Here is a 15,677-nt window from a genome sequence, read left to right as displayed (position 1 = left end):
TTATGTACTCAAATTTCGGATTTGGCCATCACATTTTGTAAGACGTTATAATAGTTGTTTTAGAATCTATAACTTGCATTTAAGTGTGGAACAAATGAATCATCATTACTTATTCACCTCTAAATTGACGATAATCGACATAATTGGATAGTGAAGAACCAATGTGGTAGTGCTCTAGTGGTACCCGGTGACCTTTTCTAGATGAAGTCCTTGGTTGGAGTCTTGCTTGTGACAAAAATGTCATGCGCGATTTAGTGGTTTTACCATAGTGGGTCCTTGGGCGGTAAGCTTCCTTTGGAATTAGTGACGGGCTAAGTCATCAGTGCTGTCTGCGATCACGTATATGGGTGACCTTTTGCCAATGGGTGTATCCGAGCGGCTAGGCTGGACGTTAAAAAATCGGATAGTGAAGAAAATCGACAATTCACCTCTTAAAGATTCATTAGTGTTTTAGTGTTATGAACCAAACATGTTAGTATATTACAACAATTTGAGAAGAAAACCAATTCATTGTACCATTTTTTATGTACATACCTCAAACAAGCCTTTCTTTATAACATTTCCACGTGTCTTAACTATGGGACCCACAAAACAGAAACATCAAAACCTACAAAATGTTTGGCCCGTTTGAACAAAAAATACACCATATCAATCCAACAGTTCTTTGTAATCTTTCCTGATGTTCCACAAAACCTCAACACATCTCCTCATGGTTGGCCTGTTTTTTCGGTGACCGTTAACACAATGTAAAGACAGTTCTAGAATCTTCTCGAGAACCATACCGTTTGCATCCGATGCTTCTAGTTTCGGATCTAATACTGAAATCGCATCACCTTCTTTAAACTTCTTCATCGCCTGTTATTTCCACCAATGAAAGTTTTAAAGACAATTGATAACCGATACAATGATAATGTTTCTAATGTACATAACTTACCCATCTAGCTGTTACGCGCTCTTCAAGTTCCCGTTTTGTTTCAACGGGCCTTCGGCCTGTAAAAATCTCCACAAGTAATATACCAAAAGAATACACATCACTCTTTTCAGTAAGTTGATATGTCTTGAGGTATTCAGGATCTAAGTAGCCTGCGGTCCCTTTAACCTGAGTCGACACATGGGTCTGACCTGATTCTGGATCGGCTGCTAGTCTTGCAAAACCGAAGTCAGCAACCTTGGCTCGTAGTTTGTCGGTGAGCAGGATATTTGAAGACTTGATATCCCTATGGATTATAGGGTGGTCTGCATTTAAGATATGGCAATTCTGGTTAAACATAAAATAAATGGTTTGGGTTTTAGTTAAGGAGTCAAGGAGTACCTGTATAAGTGTGTAGGTAAGTAATAGCGTGCGCTACATCGATTGCGATATCCAAACGTGAGGCAAGACTAAGTACATTGCCGTTGAAACCTGCATTTGTTAGATATTTGCACGTTAAACGTAGGAATGAAATGATCACTTATAGGTTGATCTCAAGAGAAACATTTAGTGTTTCAGTTATCTTTAATACTTTCATTCTATTGATGGAAATAACAAGTGATGAAGAAGTTTGCAGACTATCATGCAAATTCAGTATTTGATTGAAAACTAGAAGCTCAGATGCAAACGGTTTTGCTCTTGAGAAGATTCTGTATTGGATTTACACTGGCTTTATATTATGTATGTCATGTTGTGTACATGGTAGAATGTCTGCTATGCTCTTAGCTAAGGCTGGCAAATCGTGTCTTAACAGGTTTAACAGGTTTCTGACGGCGCGCACAACATGAGTTTCAAACATGATTATGACTCGTTTAACTACTTTCTACCTCATGTTTATAAAACAGTTTTATGTTTTATGTACAAAGATGAATAAATGATAGATCCTAACATTGTAATTTTAATTATTTTAAAAATTAAAAAAGTCAAAGGGTGTATTTTTCAGTCAAACAGGTCTAATCGTGTCTTAACAGGTACTCAATTGCCAGTTATGCTCTTAGCATGACAAGCTAATACTAATAATCTGACCCCGATGAAAGTCACTAGACGGCTGTTAAACATCCTTAAGTACTTAGGAAGAACCAAACATACATATTCTTAGTATATTGTGACAATGAAGGTTCCCTTACGCAAGCAAAAGAACCTAGGTGGCACCAACGCTCCAAACATATAATCATACGATTCCATTTTGGTTAGAGATATCACAGTAAGCGAAGACATCGTCGTCTCTAAAGTTCACACAATAACAATCTAGCAATAGTGATTCGGCTTCATATGTAACTCTGTATTAGTCTTGATATATGAGAACTTTAAAACAATATGGTGTACTATGGAGATGAACATACGTTGTTCGACTAAATTTATTTATATTTGTTGAGTTCCATATTAGCATGTTGAATATCCATAAATAACATGCGTATATATGTGTGTGTACGCATACATATACGTCTGTTGTGGTATTTCATATAGTGGTTTCAAATTTCAAGGAAGAGTTCATCAAGTATCTTGGGGAACACCTCTTATATTAGATCTCAATGATCTTGGGTAATACACAAGCAAGAGTGACTTATATCACAACTATATGTATGCATGCATGTATGTAACTATGTATATGTTCGAAACAAGCTTATATCGACATAACATCAAGAATCATTTCATGGACCGTCTTCATGAACTAGATTTCAAAGTGACAACATATTAGTATCCTCTAGTAATAATATCCATAGGACCATAGACCTAAGAAGCATATTCATGCTCAAACATGAGCAACTTTGTTCTTTGCTATGAATCCAATGTTTCACCTTGTTTGGGTGGTATAAAGGAGATTTTGGGTACAACATGAGACATGTGCGGTGTATACATTCAATGAGATTCGTTCCATTCGTTATGATGAGAGCTTGATATCTTTGGGGCCCTCAATGATATAATTGATTAGAGTGTGTGGTCACACTCAACTTAAATGATTTGTTCAATGGTGTTTGTTTGGGAAACATGATGGTGTAACTTAATCTATACAAGGTCCACTATCAACCCCATATGATTGTATGTTAAGTTTTCATTAATGAGTGCATATGAATCCTTGTTGGTGATGGTTTAAAGGTGTTGTTTCGCTTTCGTTGCTTTTGTATATGATAATGACAAACCCGAAGAGAAAATAACTTACACTCTAAGTGTTCCCGAAGTGTTCCATTCGCAACGTATTCAACAACAATGATTCTTTCATCTCCATGATGCAAATACCCATAACACTTCACCAGATTCAAATGTTCTACCTTTGATAACGCCTGAACTTCACTCAAGAACTCCCCTCCTAGATTTTTGTCATACACACTCTGCACAATAAAACAATATCAAGCAACATCTTAGTAATTCGGAGATCAAACTTTTTGTCATGTTGCTGGGTGTAAACAAGCCGAGCTACTTGTAAGCTACTTGAGATCACATCGTAAATAACTCGAATCAAACTGAGCTTACGAGCCCGGGCTCGAATTGAGCCTAGATTGGAGCTAAGTTAATAAACAAGCTTAATCTCGAGCTTCACATATCGAGTTTGACTAGGCAAACAAGTCTATTATTTCTATAAATATAATAATTTTAATATTGTATGACAAATATAAAATAACATTGTAGATATCATTATATATCAAATTATAATAAAATAAAATAATATATGTGTTGCCACATATGACATTATACCTATATATTAAAAATCATCCTTATTTACAATTATATACATATGTGCTATGTGTGTGTATATAAATAAAATAGTTATATGATAAACGAGTCAAGCCCGAGATCTCTTAACTTAAACAAGTTAAGTTTGAACTTAGGCTAGCTCGTTCTTGACTTGACTCATTTACATTGAGAGGCGAGAGCACAATAGACATAGATGTTATAGTCCTACCTTTTTGGCACGTTTCACGGCCACGAGGGTTCCGTCTTTAAGCTGACCCTTATACACAGTCCCGAATCCGCCTTGACCAACTTTAAGAGCCGGAGAGAAGTTCTTCGTCGCCGCGGTGATTTCCGCCAGAGTGAATTTAATACTTCCCGGTTCTCTCATGCGTGTAGAGTCGTTCTGAGTTGCGTATATACCACGAGCCGTTCCACGCTTCTTTCCTTCAGTGGAATCAGAAGCCCCCGAAACATCTATAAAATCAAACAATTCCACTTTTAGAGATGTTCATAAACCGTTTGAAACCAATCCGATATCAACCTTTTTTTCCTTTTGAAATACAATCATAAATTATTTTTATTTTTTTAAACCATAAAAATGATTTTCAAATAAAGTAGAAGAATCATTCTGTCAGAATTTTACTAAAAAAAGATCATGAACACAAATGTGCGGCTATGAATAACTAAATCACACCGTACAACTTTTATTACAATAAGTACAACTAAACGTATAACACACCTACACCAGATCTCTCATCATTGCCGTGCTCAACACTTAACCTAAATTATTTATTCAAACGACTATTTCATGCTCAATTAAAAACATACCATTATAATAATAATAATAATAATAATAATAATAATAATAATAATAATAATAATAATAACGACCTGATGTTGAACTGAATGCATCAGAACCACCGTACGCGGAGGAGCTATGGTGATTCGAGTCCTCATCCGGCGGAGAAAAACAAGCAACAAAAACTCCGGCAACGGATCTTGCAGCACCTTTGACTCGGCTTCGGCCAGAAGTTGACTTTTCCGACGAGTAGGTAGAATAGGAGCTGGGTGACGGTGACGGAGGATAACTAAAACGGTCAGGTGTACTCATCATGTCGGAGCTGTGTCTCCGACGACCGGACATTGTGGGAGAGAGAGAGATGAGAGAGAGAGAGAGAGATATGGCGGGTGTGTATGTATGTATGATAACGGATTGACTGTAAACAAAGACTTGATTTTTATGAGATGGTGGGTGATGCTAACGTGCGCGTGAGTAAAAGGCCGACGACAGTCCAGCTAAACATACGCCACTTGCCATTTATTGCATTTACCAATTGGATACCAACGACTAAACAGTTTTTTAATTTCTTTTAAAAGTTTCCTGATTTATCCAACATGTATTTTGTTGTTAGCAAATTTTAGATAAACTAGTTTTTTACCCTTGGTATGTTGTAGCGGCGTGGCATTATACACGACGTGATAAATTATAGTCTAGAGACTACAATCAATCTGGCTAGTTTTTGAATTAAATTTACGTCGAAGCATAGAGTAATTCGAATTGATATTGTTGAATGAAAATGTATTATATTTGACACGACTTGTTTCCAAATAAAATTTACATCGAAATGTACATAAAATAAAATTTATGAAAGTTGTGAGACAGTTGAAGCAAAATTTCTGTGTGATTATTGTTGGGATTTACTGTTTTGAAGAATTATCCAATTTGGATCCATGGTGATGTAGCATCTAATCTTTATCTCAATAGTATAACTATAATCACTAAAAACGTGTTAAAGGGCTCACGTGCTTAAGCAGGGTGATTCACACCTTTGGCTGAGGCTCGTTTTTCCTAAGACCCTAAATAATATATGAAATCGAAAAACTAGGATTCTATATAATCCAGTGACGGACCTAATAATTGTTTTCTAAAAGGCAATCGGGGGGTTTAGCTGAACTTTTAAAGGGGACAATCGAGATTTTTGTCTAATACTACACTAATTTTTTAAGGGGTGCGGCCACCCCCACATCTATATGTAGGCCCGCCAATGTATAAAACAATAAAATCTCAAAACTTATCGGACTCTCTATCTAATAATTAAACCCTCTTAACTTACTGGGCATAAATAAAAATAATTGAAGTTTTTCGAAAAATTATTGAAATCTTACTTACGATTCACAATGTCTCAAGAAAGACTTAGTGAATTGACGATAAAAACTATCGAGAACAAAATTTTAGAGAGTATAAACTGAGAAGAGGTGATCAAACAATTTGCTACCAAAAATGCTAAGAGAGCTTCACGAATCATTGGTTAGCTATCACGGTATGTCTTTCCAATACTATGATTTTATTATGTTTTTTGCTATAACGTTAATCGTCGTTTATGAAAATTAGTTTAAGTAATTCATTAGGATTTAAAAGCCTTTTTCTCAACTTGTACATGATATTTAAATCCTTAGGACCGACTTTGGCTTTACCTGTAAAGTGTAAACACTTCGACGTTTAAATCAGTTTATATTCAGCAAGGACCGTTAACCATCATAATATGGATATGATATAAATAGATAGATAAGTAGATAACCAATAAGGATGCATTGTCATAACAGATGGTAGAGTTGAAAAATGCACGTTTGCTTTAAATTTACTGTTTCATTTTTATTTTTATTAGTAAAAATACCACGTAAGTTGCAAAGTAAGATGACAAATCAACAGAAAATATTAGGTGATGTGCGACTTGAACTTGTTTAACATGTAACATTTACGATAGAACTACTTTTTTTTTTAAATGATAACATTTAGACACTCTTAAATATATCCTATAACTAAATGCTAATTTTTTTTATAAAATTACTGTACAAAATTACTCTACAAGATCAAAATTATTCTACAGGATCATATTACAAAATTACTCTACGAGATCATTTGTAAAGTAATTTTGAATAGTATGTTGTTTGATAAACTTACAGAGTAATTTTGATAATTACCCTACAAGATCACAATTACTCTACAAGAACATTTTACAAAATTACTCTACAAGATTAAAATTACTCTATAAGATCATTTGTAGAGTAATTTTGATAATTACTAATAATTATGAAAATGTCACTGCGTTTCTTCAGCAAAACCTTCAGTTCGTACATTTTTGTTGGTGCAGTTTTCGTGTCCGATATTGTTCGAATAGATTAGATTTACTTTATGCTGATTATGTAATAGTTAGTGAAACGGTCAAACGAACGTGTTTTGACCCGCTCGTTTGAAGTGGTCAAACGAAATTCGTTTGACCTTGTGTGTTTGCAAGACAAGGGGGTGTGGCTATAAATACCAACCCTTAGTCATTTGCAACATTTGAAGGTTTTAGACTTGGGGGAGAGATCATCACTTGGTCTCTCCCAGGATGTATGATCATTTGGTATAGCTCTGCTAGTTTGTAATCGGGCTGGTTTTGTAATATTATGCTACCGAATTCATACAAGGAAGTTGTTTATTCGTCTCTAATCTCTCCCGCCTTAAACATAATCACACACCAATCACGGGTTTCGGTCCGAATCCTGCACCTACAATTGGTATCAGAGCCATGGTACCCGACTTAGTGAATTTAACCATTTGCTAAGTCACATGTGCTCTAGATCAGTGATTTTGTGGTTTTGTTCAAGATTAAAATGGTGTAAAGAAGAAAAACCCAAATTTGGACCCAAATACACGGATCTGAGCTGAAACGGATTACACCAGAGGGTTGGGTTTTGTGTTTCACGCCTAGAATATCAAGTTTTCATCATTCATTATCAATTTTTGATGGTTTTTTCGTCAGATCTGCAAATGAACAGTTGGCTGTGTTCTTGAAGATGATGGCGGCTGTTAAGAAATATTAGGGTTTCTTCAGTTACCCTCCACGAAGAACCCTCCACTGGTGAAGAACCCCCCCCCCCCCCGGAAGAACCCACTGGTGAAGAACCTGCTTTGTCTTATTAGGTGAACCATTTTTTTGTCTTATTCAAGTGAAGAACCATTCTTCACCTTTGTTTCAATCTCACGAAGAACCTCAGGTCAACGAAGAACTTCTTTGAGTCGACAATAATCCAAGTGATTTGTCTTATTAGGTGAAGAACATTCTTCATGGCCCATTTGTCTTATTAGGTGAAGAACATTCTTCATGGTTCATCAACGAAGAACCTCTCATTCACGAAGAACCTCCTGCGAAGAATAGGAGACGAAGAACTGCCAGCCGAAGAACCACCTTGGCCGAAGAACATGTTTCACGAAGAACCAGTCTTTCGTCAAGGGGTTTGGAACGAAAGATGTCAATCAACGTAAAATAACCTCCAACGAAGCATATTCTTCGTATGATTGTGAAACAGGTCTGAGATGGTGATGTGTGGTGACATCTGTGCTGGATGATGATGTCCGATGGAGCTGAAGATGTTATCAGCTAGAGGTGAGTGCAGCATATTCATTTGCGGCGGATTTTACCAGAGCGTAAATGCTGAGTTTGTGATTAGGGTTTGAGTTCTTCGTGGTGGGTGGTGGGCGGTGCCGTAGCGGTGGTCTGTGGTCGTGAATCAGCAGCGAGTAAAAAGCATATGGGGTCGGGTGTTCACAAAGTTTATCTGAACTGAGCTTCTATTTTTCAACGTCAAATTCGTACGGGTTCGGGATCACTTTAGGATGATGAAAACAAATGTTTTTTTAACGTGGGGTAGTCACGGTTATCGATGCAAATGTCAAATTTGGTGACTTGACTATTATGGGCCAAAAACGGTGTATTTCCGCACATGAAAATTTGTTTTGTTATCGGTGTTCGTAAATGCTCGGAAGCATTTTTTGTTGTCATATTCTCGCATTTGGTAACGATTGAAGGAACCTAGAGAGCCAAGACCGGTCCTAACGAGTTCACAAAGTCGAAGAGTTATGCCTATGATGGAAGTTTGCGGATTAGGTGTTAGCAGAACTTTGGATGGATACAAGTCGGATCCTACGGGGCTAGGGGACTTTCTTTATCAACTAGAATATGCAAAGAAGAAAGTCGCTTTCGTGATTTTTCGAATAATCGAGAACATTTGAAAATTTCTGCTCAGTGGAGAGAATTTGTTCAGTGAAGTTGACGACAGTTCCGCTCAGAGGAGGGAATTTGTTAAGGTTTAGAGATTTTACCAAAGAAATGGGGGGATAAAAATTTTCATATGTTTTGGAATTTCTTCGGTAAAATTCTAAATGTAATCACAGGTGGTAGAGTTTGTGATTTTCTTGTGATACCAAAGGTTCTGCGTGGAATGTTTTTGTAACAACTGTCACTAAAATCAATAATTAGGACAATAATTAGTCAATAAGAAAACCCTAATTGAGACACTCAAGTAATTCTGCACTAGCCCTAAAATTTTCAGAATGATCGGAATTAGGATCAGGGCCCCTAAAACTCGAAGGGGGCAAACCCTAGCTGATAATTATCTAAATTAAAACGTTGCACAGTTCTGATTGGTTAAATTCTTGAGTCACCAAGGCTAGTCCCGAGTCTAGGCAGCCTATGAATTAGACTGCTTAGCTTACGGACCGTAAGGGGTCAGGCATACGGTCCGTAAGGGAGACCCAAAAATTACTATAAATAGCCGACATTGGGACTTGCACAGGGGAGTTAAAACGACGCAAATAGCTTCTGTGTACGTCGAGTTCAGGCCATTATATCACAATAAACACACACACGATCACGAGGTGCTGCCGCAATCAGGGTAATAACTCGATCGCTATTACGATTCAACGTCCGATCGATTATAACTATCCAACGATTGTCCGAGTGCTGCTCAAATTGAGCTTGTACTTTATTATTCATTGTGATTTCAACTTGAATGTTTGAGTGCTGTTCGAATTCGGACTATTCTCTGTCATTCGTTGTGAATCCATTGAATTGTTAAGTATCGCACTTGATAATAGTTGTGAGGGTTTAATCTCGTGAATTGACGTAACTGCTGAATTAGTTACTAATCCTGTTTGTGTGTGCATTGTTATTTAAATTAGGTTAGCAGGCTAATCAGTAAAGCTTATACTCTGCTCGTAAATCTGCAATGTGAGTCATTCCTCTTTTATAAACTCTTTTCTCACAGTTTGTGAGTCATTCTCTTTTTATCAACTGTTTTACAAAACTCCAAATTATTTTCAAAGTTATAGTTACAGTGATTAAGTCTATGTAATCACCAAGTTACAGCCGGTATGTGGGGTTTTGTATACATTACTTATTTCTCGTCACACTTGGACAAACGGGTGGCCAAGGGTGATCTGACCACAGTCACAGACACCATTGGACAAATGGGCTAGCCAATGGATGGTCGAGTGACAAATACTGTGGGTAGTTGGTTTGATATCAGAAACATTGTAATTCCCCTTAATACTGTAGATTATAACAAATGTGTCGTTTTCAGTAAAATGAATGATTCACTCAGTATTTCTCCGCTGACAAAACCTTTTTTCAAACATGTTTCAGGTGATCTGGTATGAGCAAAGAAAAGTGCCGTGGAGCACTCCCAGCTTAGAAAAGTGGCTCAATGTAAATAAATAAATGAACATGTTTTTGAAAATAAAGATTTCCGTGAGAAATCACATTATTGTAAATTTCGGGAATTTATCCCTAAGTTATGAAACGAGCAATTTAAATTATTGAAAGATCCTGTTTTTAAAAAGACTTCCGCTGTCGCTTAAATTAAATACCACGGGATTCCTATCCCGCGGCTCCTGAAATGGGTCAAACCGTGTCGGGGGCCGTGACAGGAAAAGGTGGTATCAGAGCCACTGTTTTAAGCTTACTGATTAAGCTCACTGTTCTAATTAATTTAAGTTTATTGAAAATTTTATTTGTCATTCTGTGAATATATGCTTATTAATTGATTAATTGTTAAAATTACAGTATGGGTAAACAAAAGATTTCTGCTATCTACCGCAAATTAGATAGTACACCTAAAGAACAGGGAACCTCTTCCTCCAAAACTTCCGTCAAGTTAGAGGAAGGAATCTTTGTCCGTAAGGCAAATTATGAAAACCCACTTACACCAGAGAAAAGGAATTTGATTATTAGGAAGGGTCAAGAGAAAAAGAAACCCCAAACCAATAGAGTGAGGTTTAACCCGGAAATTCAGGAAATTAACAGTAATCCACCAGGGGAAAATAACTTAGATGAAAAATGGGCAAATCTGTATCTGCTCGCTACTGTAGCAGAAAATGCAAATCTTTAAGCTTTAAATCTAGAAATATTTACTTCCCAGTAAATAAATAAATAGATCTGAGTGTGTTCTGTTTGCTGTTATGTTGTACAAATTAGTGTGCAATAAAAATGTTTATTTGTTAAGCTTTGTTCCAAAGTTTTAACTTAGCATTTTGTGCATTTTGCATATATGCCGTACAACATGAATGAGATATCGGAAGCATTTCAAAACTCTATCCTGTGCCAATTGAAGTCTCCCACAACTTCACTGGTTACATTGCTGACATAGAGGAACCTCTGGAATTCCAAGCTCCACCGCTGGAAAAAGCAAAACCTAAAAAAGAAGAGAAGATATGTAGGGTGGCGAAAAGTGCGCAGAAGGAAACCTAGGAGAATCCCTAAAATAGAAAACCCTGTGAGTGTGAGCAAGGGAAAAGAAATAGAAACCGGAGAAAGTTCCAAGCCAGCAGAAATAGGGATAGACCTAAAGCAACAGGAAATAGAGATCGGAGAAAGCTCTAAACAGTCTGAGGAAATCACATTCCAGGACGAAATAGACCGCCTACTGGATAATTGTGATGTTCTAGAGCCTATCAACGATAATCTCTTCTCTTATCCTGCTACAGCCCAATTCCCAATAAACCTAGGACCAGCTATTCCAGACCCGCTAGTTCACACCCGACCATTAGGCCAAATGGAGGAATGGTGGACCAATGACTGGCAATTCCAAAATATAGTCAATAGTCCCTATAGTTTTCTCCCACAGTTTGATCCAGAACCTATCCCTAATCCGCCAATGAGCTATGAAAATTTAGCTGAACTACGTCAGTTTGGTGAAGAACTGATAGGCACCGGGAATAGGATCCGGGAAATGGGGGAGCAGATCTCTTGGAAGTACGACGAGAGGGAGCGTCGTTACTGAAACTGCCAGTGAACCAAAAGATATGAGGGGTTTGAGAAGTTTGTTTATATTATTATAACTAATATAGTAAAACTAACTTTGTAAAATGGGCAATAAAACACTGTAAGATAAAAAGTGTGTATTGAAGGAGGTATAATATATAAAACAAAACAGAAGTCGAGGCATCGACAATTTTGGCTATGCTTGCATGTTATACTGATCTATGTGTTTATCTGTGATTTTGTTATCAATAATTAAACACTAATAATTTCTATAAATACTAATTAGCAGATGGAAAACGCTAATAGTGAACCAGTTAATGAAGTAAATCAGTCCGAGCAAAATCAGGAAGATCAATATATAACTAGACAAGATATTGAGCACTTTATTGCTCAAGGGATAGCCAATGCTATTCCAGAAATTGTGGCTGCTGTCCAAAAACCTGTCGAACCACAATTAATTCCTAGTAAACGTATTTCGGAAGATAACGGCAGTAACAGTATAAATGGAGGCGGCAATCATGACGATCATGATCCGCAACAGGCCCCACTCCCTAAGAGAATGAAAGCTGCAACACCTGGTTGCACTTACAAAGAATTTCTTGCCTGTAAACCCGCAGAATTTGCAGGTAATGAAGGGGCAACTGCAACACTGCGTTGGTTAGAGAAAACCGAAGCAGTAATTACAATAAGTAAATGTGCTGAAGAAGATCAAGTGATGTATGCATCAAACTTGTTCAAAGAAGGGGCGCTAGAATGGTGGAACACGGTGCTACAAGCAAAAGGAAGAAGGGTGGCCTATGCAATGAATTGGGAAGAATTTAAGAGTCTTGTAGAAAGAAAATTCTGTCCCGAATATGAGAAGGAACAAATGGCAAACAAGTTCCTGAGCCATCGTATGATAGGTGTAGACTGTCGAGGATATACTTCGACATTCTTCGAATATGCGAGAGTGGTACCTTCCCTGGCTTCGCCAGAACCGGTACTTATTTCCCGTTATATTTGGGGATTAATCGGAGAAATCCGCAACATCATTAAAGCTGCGAGACCACGCACGATTGACGATGCTGTGGAATTAGCTAATACCTTAACCGATGAACTAGTCCGCACCAGAGAAGAAGATCGCAAGAAGGAATTGGCTCAGAAGATTACCCAAGGATTTCGTGTGGGTAATAGTAACAATAAGTTCAAAAAGAGGGGAACAGGGCAATCGTCATCACCTCCTTTCTGCAGAAATTGCAAAAAGAAACACTATGGACAGTGCAATATATTTTGCAACTTTTGCAAGGCAAGAGGACATCGGGAAGAAGACTGCAGAAGGAAAACAAGAATTTGTTATAACTGCAGAAAAACATGACATTTCCAGTCTAAATGTCCTAAGTTAGCTAAACCAGCAGACAGTAGAGCTAAAACGACTGAAGGAACTACTAAGAAAAATGCACGAGCATTCCAGCTGACCACTCAAGAAGCCGAACTCATTCCAGACGTGATAACGGGTACGTTCTTAGTGCATAACGTCTATGCAAAAGTATTATTTGATTCTGGTGCAAACCAAAGTTTCATTAATACTGCATTCTGCCAAGCTCTTAACTTACCTCTAACTACCCTTAGGCAGATTTATACAGTCGAAACAGCAGAAGGGAATTCTGTTAACATAGACAAGGTTTTGCAAGAAGGAAAGATAGATTTATTAGGCCATAAGTTTTCTGCAAACCTATTACCTATGAATCTAGCCGGATTTGATATAGTATTAGGAATGGATTGGTTAGTCACCAACCATGCTCGAATCCTGTGTGATAAGAATTCCGTAGAAATCCGTACCCCCACAGGAGAAATAATTCTAATTACAGGAGATAGACCTCGAAAGCCACTAAAATTCATTTCAGTAATGAAATTGGCTAGTTATTCAAGGAAACAAGAAATGGTGTATATGATTTCTGTAATCATTAACACTAAAAGTAAGAAACTCCAGGACATCCCTATAGTTTTAGAATACCCAGATGTTTTTCCAGAAGAATTACCTGGTTTACCACCTGATAGGGAAGTAGAGTTTAGAATTCATTTAATTCTAGGTACTACACCAATAGCTAAGACACCTTATCGATTAGCACCTACTGAAATGCTAGAATTGAAAAAGCAATTAGATGAATTACTAAGCAAAGGATTCATACAACCTAGTTCATCCCCTTGGGGTGCACCAGTGTTGTTTGTGAAAAAGAAAGATGGATCAATGAGGATGTGTATCGATTATAGGGAATTGAATAAAGTTACAATTAAGAACCGATACCCATTACCTAGGATTGATGATCTTTTTGATCAATTGCAAGGAGCTAGGTATTTCTCTAAGATAGACTTAAGATCTGGATATCACCAGCTGAAAGTGCAAGACGAGGACATACCTAAGACTGCTTTCAGAACTAGGTATGGTCATTATGAGTTTAAAGCCATGCCCTTTGGATTAACAAATGCTCCAGCTGCATTTATGGACATGATGAATAGGATCTGTAAACCCTACTTGGATAAATTTGTGATCGTTTTCATTGACGATATACTTATTTATTCCAAAAGTCAGGAGGAACATTGTGAGCACTTGCATACACTCTTAACATTGTTAAGAAAGGAAAAGCTTTATGCCAAATTCTCGAAGTGTGAATTCTGGCTACAAGAAGTGCAATTTTTAGGTCATATGGTGAATCACGAAGGAATTCACGTAGATCCTGCTAAAATAGAAGCAATCACAAATTGGAAAGCTCCACGAACGGCTATGGAAGTTAGAAGTTTTCTAGGCTTAGCTGGATATTATAGACGATTTATTAAAGATTTCTCTAGGATAGCTATACCTTTAACTAAGCTAACCTGTAGAGCTGTTAAGTTTGAATGGGGATCTAGACAAGAGGAAGCTTTTAGGATTCTAAAGCACAAATTGACAAATGCTCCAATTTTAGCTTTACCCGAAGGAACTGAGGATTTTGAAGTATACTGTGATGCTTCAAAATTTGGATATGGATGTGTGCTGATGCAACGCAAAAAGGTAATTGCGTATGCCTCTAGGCAATTGAAAAAGCACGAAGAAAATTATACAACTCATGATCTAGAGTTAGGAGCCATAATTTTCGCCCTTAAAATTTGGAGACATTATTTGTATGGAAGTAAGTTTACTATCTATACGGACCATAAGAGTTTAAGGTATATATTTGGGCAAAAAGAGTTAAATATGAGGCAAAGAAGGTGGATGGAAATCCTAAGTGATTACGACTGTGATATTCAATATCATGAAGGAAAGGCAAACGTAGTCGCAGACGCCTTAAGTCGTAAATATCATGAAAAGCAAAAGCGAGTTCGTGCTCTTAGGTTAAATCTACAATTAGATTTAATGGAACAATTGAAGAAAATTCAGGGAACGGCAATCAAGGACGATGTCGAAGGAATGAAAGGTTACCTAAAGGAATTAGAACAAGGAAAGGATGGAATATGGAGATTCCCCAAGAAACGAATTTGGGTACCTAAGCAAGGAGAATTAAGAAATAAGATTTTAGAAGAATCTCATAAATCTAGGTATACTGACATCCAGGAAATAATAAGATGTACCAAGATTTAAGAAATAATTTTTGGTGGATAGGAATGAAAAAGGATATAGCCGAATACGTATCTAAGTGTCTAACCTGTTCACAAGTTAAAGCCGAACATCAGAAACCTTCAGGACTACTACAACAGTTAGAAATGCCTGTATGAAAATGGGAACTCATAACAATGGATTTTGTTACTAAGTTACCCAAAACCAGAAAAGGCAATGATGCTATTTGGGTAATTGTGGATCGATTAACCAAATTAGCTCATTTTCTACCAATGAAGGAAACCTTTAGCATGGAAAGGTTAGCCAAGTTGTATGTAGATGAAGTAGTATCCTTACATGGAGTCCCACTCTCCATTGTATCGGATAGAGATAGTCGTTT

The 15,677-nt window shown here is 37.2% G+C and overlaps 1 protein-coding gene across 1 annotated transcript; it reads right to left on the bottom strand.

Annotated features, from left to right (window-relative positions):
* Positions 1 to 459: 459 nt before the first annotated feature.
* LOC110920949 (calmodulin-binding receptor-like cytoplasmic kinase 2) lies at positions 460 to 4,925 on the bottom strand. Its single transcript, XM_022165196.2, has 6 exons — positions 4,535 to 4,925; positions 3,873 to 4,117; positions 3,132 to 3,300; positions 1,313 to 1,402; positions 935 to 1,236; positions 460 to 855 (listed from the first exon to the last, which is right to left on the bottom strand). Exons 1-6 carry the CDS (start codon positions 4,785 to 4,787, stop codon positions 649 to 651), a joined length of 1,266 nt encoding a protein of 421 aa, XP_022020888.1. The 5' UTR covers positions 4,788 to 4,925; the 3' UTR covers positions 460 to 648.
* Positions 4,926 to 15,677: the final 10,752 nt, after the last annotated feature.

Source organism: Helianthus annuus, chromosome 17 (assembly GCF_002127325.2).
Source record: "Helianthus annuus cultivar XRQ/B chromosome 17, HanXRQr2.0-SUNRISE, whole genome shotgun sequence".
Taxonomy (NCBI): domain Eukaryota; kingdom Viridiplantae; phylum Streptophyta; class Magnoliopsida; order Asterales; family Asteraceae; genus Helianthus; species Helianthus annuus.
The sequence above is the reverse complement of the archived record's forward strand: the minus strand, read 5'-3'. Positions and strand labels throughout refer to the sequence as shown.

What these genes read in the sequence shown, in the direction of transcription:
- LOC110920949 (XM_022165196.2), bottom strand. Translation starts at nt 4,787, where the DNA reads ATGTCCGGTCGTCGGAGACACAGCTCCGACATGATGAGTACACCTGAC. An exon ending in ACTTCGGGAACACTTAGAGT is followed by an intron (nt 1,403 to 3,131) that starts GTAAGTTATTTT and finishes TAACAAATGCAG; the next exon opens with GTTTCAACGGCAATGTACTT. An exon ending in AGCGCGTAACAGCTAGATGG is followed by an intron (nt 856 to 934) that starts GTAAGTTATGTA and finishes TGGAAATAACAG; the next exon opens with GCGATGAAGAAGTTTAAAGA.